The sequence below is a fragment of the Bombina bombina genome, chromosome 7, assembly GCF_027579735.1.
Source record: "Bombina bombina isolate aBomBom1 chromosome 7, aBomBom1.pri, whole genome shotgun sequence".
In the NCBI taxonomy this organism is placed as follows: Eukaryota; Metazoa; Chordata; class Amphibia; order Anura; family Bombinatoridae; genus Bombina; species Bombina bombina.
The window spans coordinates 566,230,207-566,238,308 of record NC_069505.1 but is presented as its reverse complement, the minus strand read 5'-3'; the positions used below and the strand labels follow the sequence as shown (position 1 = coordinate 566,238,308).

Here is an 8,102-nt window from a genome sequence, read left to right as displayed (position 1 = left end):
TCGGATTGAACTTGATTCTGATTGGCTGATTCCATCAGCCAATCAGAATTTTCCTACCTTAATTCCGATTGGCTGATAGAATCCTATCAGCCAATCGGAATTCGAGGGACGCCATCTTGGATGACGTCCCTTAAAGGAACCGTCATTCGTCGGGAAGTTGTCGGTGAAGATGGATGTTCCGCGTCGGCGGGATGAACATGGATCCGGAAGAAAGAATATTGAATATTTAGCTTGATAGAAGACTTCAGCCGGATCATGGACCTCTTCAGCTCCCGCTTGGATGAAGACTTCATCCGGATCATGGACCTCTTCAGCTCCCGCTTGGATGAAGACTTCAGCCGGATCATGGACCTCTTCAGCTCCCGCTTGGATGAAGACTTCAGTCGGATCATGGACATCTTCAGCCCCCCGCTTGGGCTTGGATCAAGACATCGGAGGAGCTCTTCTGGATCGATCGGTGAACCCGGCGTGGTGAAGATAAGGTAGGAAGATCTTCAGGGGCTTAGTGTTAGGTTTATTTAAGGGGGGTTTGGGTTAGATTAGGGGTATGTGGGTGGTGGGTTGTAATGTTGGGGGGGGTATTGTATGTTTTTTTTTACAGGCAAAAGAGCTGAATTCTTTGGGGCATGCCCCGCAAAGGGCCCTTTTAAGGGCTGGTAAGGTAAAAGAGCTTTAAACTTTTGTAATTTAGAATAGGGTAGGGCATTTTTTTATTTTGGGGGTCTTTGTTATTTTATTAGGGGGCTTAGAGTAGGTGTAATTAGTTTAAAATTGTTGTAATTTTTTCTAATGTTTGTAAATATTTTTTTATTTTTTGTAACTTAGTTCTTTTTTACTTTTTGTACTTTAGTTAGTTTATTTAATTGTATTTATTTGTAGGAATTGTATTTAATTTATTTATTGATAGTGTAGTGTTAGGTTTAATTGTAGATAATTGTAGGTATTTTATTTAATTAATTTATTGATAGTGTAGTGTTAGGTTTAATTGTAACTTAGGTTAGGATTTATTTTACAGGTAATTTTGTAATTATTTTAACTAGGTAACTATTAAATAGTTATTAACTATTTAATAGCTATTGTACCTGGTTAAAATAATTACAAAGTTGCCTGTAAAATAAATATTAATCCTAAAATAGCTACAATGTAATTATAATTTATATTGTAGCTATATTAGGGTTTATTTTACAGGTAAGTATTTAGCTTTAAATAGGAATAATTTATTTAATAAGAGTTAATTTATTTCGTTAGAATAAAATTATATTTAACTTAGGGGGGTGTTAGGGTTAGGGTTAGAATTAGCTTTAGGGGTTAAAAAATTTATTAGAGTAGCGGTGAGCTTTGATCGGCAGATTAGGGGTTAATACTTGAAGTTAGGTGTCGGCAATGTTAGGGAGGGCAGATTAGGGGTTAATACTATTTATTATAGGGTTATTGAGGCGGGAGTGAGGCAGATTAGGGGTTAATACATTTATTATAGTAGCGCTCAGGTCCGGTCGGCAGATTAGGGGTTAATAAGTGTAGTTAGGTGGAGGCGACGTTGGGGGCGGCAGATTAGGGGGTTAATAAATATAATATAGGGGTCGGCCGTGTTAGGGGCAGCAGATTAGGGGGTACATAGGGATAATGTAAGTAGCGGCGGTTTACGGAGCGGCAGATTAGGGGTTAAAAAAAATATGCAGGGGTCAGCGATAGCGGGGGCGGCAGATTAGGGGTTAATAAGTGTAAGGTTAGGGGTGTTTAGACTTGGGGTACATGTTAGGGTGTTAGGTGCAGACGTAGGAAGTGTTTCCCCATAGGAAACAATGGGGCTGCGTTAGGAGCTGAACGCGGCTTTTTTGCAGGTGTTAGTTTTTTTTTCAGCTCAAAAGGCCCCATTGTTTCCTATGGGGGAATCGTGCACGAGCACGTTTTTGAGGCTGGCCGCGTCCGTAAGCACCGCTGGTATCTAGAGTTGCAGTGGCGTTAAATTATGCTCTACGCTCCCTTTTTGGAGCCTAACGCACTGAAAACCCTGCCATTCTGTTAACTCTAAATACCAGCGGTATTTAAAAGGTGCAGCCAGAAAAAAGCATGCGTTAGCTACGCGGGTCCTTACCGACAAAACTCTAAATCTAGGCGATAGATAATAAGAATAATAGAATACAAATTAATTGGTCTTGGTATGATTGGATGGTGGATAACGTGGATAAGTTTACTATAAAGCACAGAGCATCAATAAATAATTACAACGATTACACCACTGTTAGGAGCTTCTTATTTGCTTGTTTTAACTTTTTAATCATATCTTAACACCTGGTGCCGTCCAGGTTATCTTGTGATTCTAGCACCAATATGTATACTTATTTCAACAAATAGTTAATATGCGAGCTTAACATCAGATTATATATTATACGACCAATGTGCTTCAAAACTTCCCACAACAAATTACTACCCCTGAAATGGTATTTATAATACAAGAGCTGATATCTGTCAAAGATTCCTTAACACTTATTGTCTATTGTGTATATTGGCATATGTTATCTTATTATCTTGTTACATAAACGTCATTATATTGAATTATTTTAGCAAATAAAAAACATCACCTTAGGGTCTGATTTTATGTATTGAGTATCAAATCAAAAATAAAGTTCATAACAATACTATATTGGGTTAGGATTAATAAATTATGCTAATATTAACCCTTATGTGGATGAATTCATAAAAATATTCAAAAGTGACCCAAGTTTGACATTCAAAATTGTAAATCCCAATGCTCAAAAGAGAGAGTTACCAGTTATTAAATAAAATGTGCTAATGTTGTGTAAATAAGTACATTAAGCTGTTTGTGGTGACCAATGTGAACATTGAGAGTTATAAATCATTGTGCTAAAGAGTGAATTGCCAATGATTTTAGTGAAGATAAATAAAAAGAATTTTTAAAGAAATTTTTGGTCATAAAATAAAAATTAAAAAGTAAAAATATATTTTGGAAGTAAAAATCTTTGTTTTTGGTGACGTGAATAAAACTAGGTTGTGGTTTACTTTAATGTGATATTAAACCACTGTTGATAAAATCGTGCTACAAAGAAAAGGGTAAGTGGTGCGAAAAAAGAGAGTGAAAGAAGAGGGAACAGAATTCCTCATAAAATTAATTTATAATAAATTTATTAGGTGAATTCCTCAAGATGGAACCTACTTTAGATTTAACAGAAAAATTCATATAAAGTATGTGAATCAATGTGAATTAAATAAAAAACCATGTGACCCTTTTATTTTTTTGGAATTCATTGCTACAAACTCTATTGTATTCCTTATACAATTCGTTTAACTAGTAGTAAGTTGTCTACCGCGTCACTTCCGGTGACTCTAATCAGCTTCTGGAGGTTTGTGGCACACACTGCTCATGCACTAGAGGCCCAACCTCCTACAAACAGCTGTTTAAGGCAGAATAGGTGAAAACTTATTTTAGAACACCGGTATGCCCAGTGGTTTCTGTCAGGTTTGTTTATCGTTTACATTTGTTGTTTGACAACTGTTTTGATATCGGCTACACTGACAGGAAGTCTTTAACTTGTTATAACCGTTATGAAGAAGGTTCTAGAAACAAGTGTGTGATTACCGTGGATGTGAATGGTTAGAAATTGAATTGTTGCTGTAGTTTGTAGTGTGCAAGTTCCCTCAAAAACAGTGAGGGAACTTGCACACTACAAACTACAGCAACAATTCAATTTCTAACCATTCACATCCACGGTCCATCACATACTTGTTGCTGGTACATTGTATAACCTTCTTCATAACAGTTATAACAAGTTAAAGACTTCCTGTCAGTGTCACCCGATATCAAAACAGTTGTCAAACAACAAAATCTAAATGATAAACAAACCTGACTGAAACTACTGGGCACAGCGGTGTTCTAAAATAAGTTGTCACCTATTCTGCCTTAAACAGCTGTTTTGTTTGTAGGAGGTCGTCCCATTCCTATGGTAGACAACTTAATTTAAGACACCGGAACAAAATCTTAACATACAGTTTCTGGGGAATGATTAAGCAGCGACACTCCTCTGTAACAGCTGTGCATGCACAACAAGGTAGTTAAAACTTATTTATGAGTCGCTCATGATTGGTAACACTAGAGATAGCAAACTATACACCAAGCGGTGGGCGGAGCTTAACTTTCATTTTTGACTGCATACGAGCAGTGGATATTTAAAGTTTTCCTGCACATCATAGAAGCAGAGAGTTGAGGGACATGTTAAACAGTGTTTAAATAGCATTCAACAGTAAGTTAACAGCATTTGCTGTACCATTTTTTCCTTTACTGTAGAGTTGAGGCAGGATTTGTTTCTCTACAGGGCACCTAGTTTTGGATAAGGTTTAGATGCAAGTTTTTCTATGTGGAGGCCAAAAGATAGATTGGGGTCTAACAACATACCCAAGTATTTGAAAGAGTGGACTGCGGTCAGTGTGCAATTGGATTTTGTTTTGATGTGTAGATGGGAATTTTGTAATTTGTGTAATTTATGTCCAGTTCCAAAGATCATTGTGACAGTTTTGTCAGTGTTTAGGAAGAGTTTGTTTTTGAGATCCACTGTTCTACCTCTGTGAACTGGTCTTGGAGCACTGCTTCAAGCTTCGGCAGATTGGAATTGTTTGCATAGATTACCGTGTAATCTGTTTACATGTGTACAGTTGAGGATTTGCAGACATTAGGCAAATCATTTATAAATAACATGAATAGTAGGGGGCCGAGAATGGAACCTTGGGGCAAACCACACATGACTGGGAGACATGGGAGTCGCTGTCAGAAATGGAGACATATTGTGATCGATCTGATACATATGATCAAAACCAGGTCAACCAACGATCAGCAATACCAGAGTTTTTTAGTTTGGGCAGTAGTATGTTGTGGTCTACTGTGTCAAAGGCCTTTGCAAAATTAAGGAAAATAGCTCCAGTTAGGTCTCCTTGTTCCATGCCAGTTTGGATGTCATTGCAAACTTTTAGGAGGGCAGTTGTAGTGGAGTAATTCGGGCAAAAACCTGATTGATAAGGGGTCAGATAGTTAGATTGTTGGGAATACTCACATAGTTCCATATGGACGCATTTTTCCCAATACTGGGAGCAATGATATAGGGTGATAGTTAGAAACCTAGGTTAACTCTCCACTTTTATGGATAGGCACTACTCTTGCAGTTTTCCAAAGTTTGGGTATGCATCCTGACACCAAGGATTCGTTAATTAGGGTTTTGACAGGTTTAGCAATTGCCGGCGCACTGAGCTTCAACAGCATTGCTGGGATTTGATCAGGTCCATGCTGGTTTTTCATTTTTAAATTATTACGGTGTTTCTTAATGACATTGATGGGTACAGGTCTAAAATTGAACTTCTCTATATTTGGTCTTTGCTGATTTAGTGGGGCCTGATCCATATTTGTAGTTTCAGGATGCATGTCATTTATTAGTTTGTCAATCAGGGTGGTGGAGCATCCAACCAACAAAATAACTATCAAAGGCATTTGCTACTTCTAAGGGGAGTTGCAGGATTTGGTTGCTCACATTGACAGTGGAGGGTTGGGAGTGGATTGGTGGATTTTGTAAGTTATTTATGAGTTTCCAAAACTTTCTAAGATTTGATATGTTATTGTTCAGATTTTCATAGAAATATTGGGCCTTGGCCAATTTTGTTTGTTAAGTGCATTTATTTCGCCATTTTCTATATACACAATGATCGTTCATAGAGCCTGTATGCTTGAACTTTGACCACAATGAATCCCAAAACTGGTACATTTGAATGAGGTCAGCTGTGATCCAATTCAAGTGTGCTCCTTTTACTCTCACCTTACGCAGCGGGGCATGTCAATTCAAAACTTGTAGGAGTTAAGACTGAAAGAACTCAACTGCAGAGTTTATATCTAGGATTAGGTATAATCTGTGCCAGGAGAGGTTCTTGATGTCATTTAGAAATGATTGAAGATTACATTTTTTTAAGACCTGGTGATTTTAATCTTGGGAGAAAATGTAGTTGCCTTTATTTTGCGCATGCAGTACACTAAAGCAGTGGTCACTGAAATTGTTAGGGAGAACACCTGCCTCCTGGATTTGGTTGGAAGAAATATATATTATATATTTTTTTATGTGTTCTGGGACACTTTTTAGTTTTGCAAAACAGTTAACCAGAACTCTGAGGTAGCGGTACTCATTCTAGCATAAATCGTGGTTGCGCTCATACATTCACATTTACTTTCAACTTGCAAAACGAGCACAATTTACTGATATCACTAGTGTGCAAAGATAGTGCTCCAGTGTTATCTGGCCCAAAGTGAGTTATTCTTGAATAGAAAGAGTATACTTCAATAGCTGGAAATATTCTACTGCCTCCATGAAAGAAGTTGATAAATATACAATTTAAAATAATACATTAATTCTACATGTAAGCAACTTATACATATTTTTTATTCCATGCAAACTTGCTTTCATAATGTTCATTTGCTTGAGTTTTGGTGTGTAATTGGGAATTTGGGTTTTCTATATCCTTTTAAAAAGAAACCTTAAATTCTTTTAAAAATCGTCTAAGTGATGATTTCACATCTTTATTTTTCAGACTGTAAATCATTGGATTCAGTATGGGAACTACTGCTGTATTAAAGAGAGAAAAAAGTTTTTTGCTTTCTAAGTTATCGATGGATTCTGGTGTCAGATATTGGCAGAAGATTGTTGTATAAAGAAGGATCACAACAATGAGGTGTGAGGAGCATGTGTAGAAGGCTTTATGTCTTCCAGTGCTGGAATTAATTCTCATGATGGTGTTAATTATAAAAATATAAGAGATGAAAGTGAGACTAAATGGAGTGAAACATGTAATTAAACCTCCACCAATAAGTATGTAAAGGTCCAAAAATGTTGTGTCACTGCAAATGAGTTTCTTCAATGGCATATCATCACAGAAAAAATGATCTATTATGTTGGATTTATAACATTTGAAGCTTAATATTGCTACTAGTAAAGGTGTGGCTTCCATACAACCCATAACCCAAGAGACAGTGGCCAATATAAGACAATTTTTTTGGTTCATCTTCATATGATAATGCAGGGGATTACAGATAGCCGCATAACGATCATAGCCCATGACCGCTAGTATTGAAAGCACATCACTTTGCAATGATGAAAATATATACATATGAGTCATGCAGGAAATGAAAGACGTTGTATTGTCTCCTGATATGAAGCTAAACAAGATATTATGTAGAGTGACGGTGGTTGAGAAAATGTCAATGAGGGACAAGTTACTCAAGAAGAAATACATGGGAGTGCGAAGTTGAGGATCTAGAGAGACAAGCAGAAGAATCATTGTGTTACCACCAAGACAAATGAGATAAATAAGAAGAATTAGAAAGAAGATTGGCGCCTGCAGCTCGGGCTTTTCAGAAATACCCTTAATAATGAAATATGTTACTGCAGTGTAATTTATCTGTTCCATGATTGAGATGCTAAAATAAAGAAAATCTTAGTTAAACTTTATTTTTCAATAATTTTTTCCTATAAATTAACTCATTTATTAAAGTCAAGACATAAAAACCTGGTGAAAAAAAATCCCATTTTAATTTGTAAGTAATACATTTCAGATTGGTCACTATTCTGTGACAGCATGTATTTGTCTTTGTTCCTTTTCTTTTAACCGATTCATTGCACATAATGACCGGTTGTCATAATGAGCATTGAGGTCTGAGTGTGTATAATGAACCATGTTCATCATAATGTGGATCATCAAATGTAAGCTTTTTTTGGCTGTCCCACACATTATAGAACGGAGATAGTTGTTGGCCTCCTAAGGGAGTTCCAGTGATGTCACTAGAAAGGTGTGGTGAGGTCATATAGGGGATAGGTAGCTGGATGGAGAGAGGTTATTCAAACCTCTAAATCTTGTCCCCCTTAGCTGCTACAGATGTCTAAGATTTTTAATGTGTAAGAGTATCACCTGCTATTTCAAATGCAAGAGACGCTACAGACAACCAAGCCCTCAAAATAAAAAAGTTAAAATTCACAAAATGGGATTTTTCATAAAGACACATCATAAGTATACAGACATGTTTGTTTTTTTGTATTGGACACGTCCCATTTAAAAAA

The 8,102-nt window shown here is 36.7% G+C and overlaps 1 protein-coding gene across 1 annotated transcript; it reads right to left on the bottom strand.

Annotated features, from left to right (window-relative positions):
- Positions 1-6,513: 6,513 nt before the first annotated feature.
- Positions 6,514-7,455, bottom strand: LOC128636575 (olfactory receptor 5M11-like). The gene has a single exon (XM_053689570.1). The coding sequence runs from the start codon at positions 7,453-7,455 to the stop codon at positions 6,514-6,516; it is 942 nt and encodes a 313-aa protein (XP_053545545.1).
- Positions 7,456-8,102: the final 647 nt, after the last annotated feature.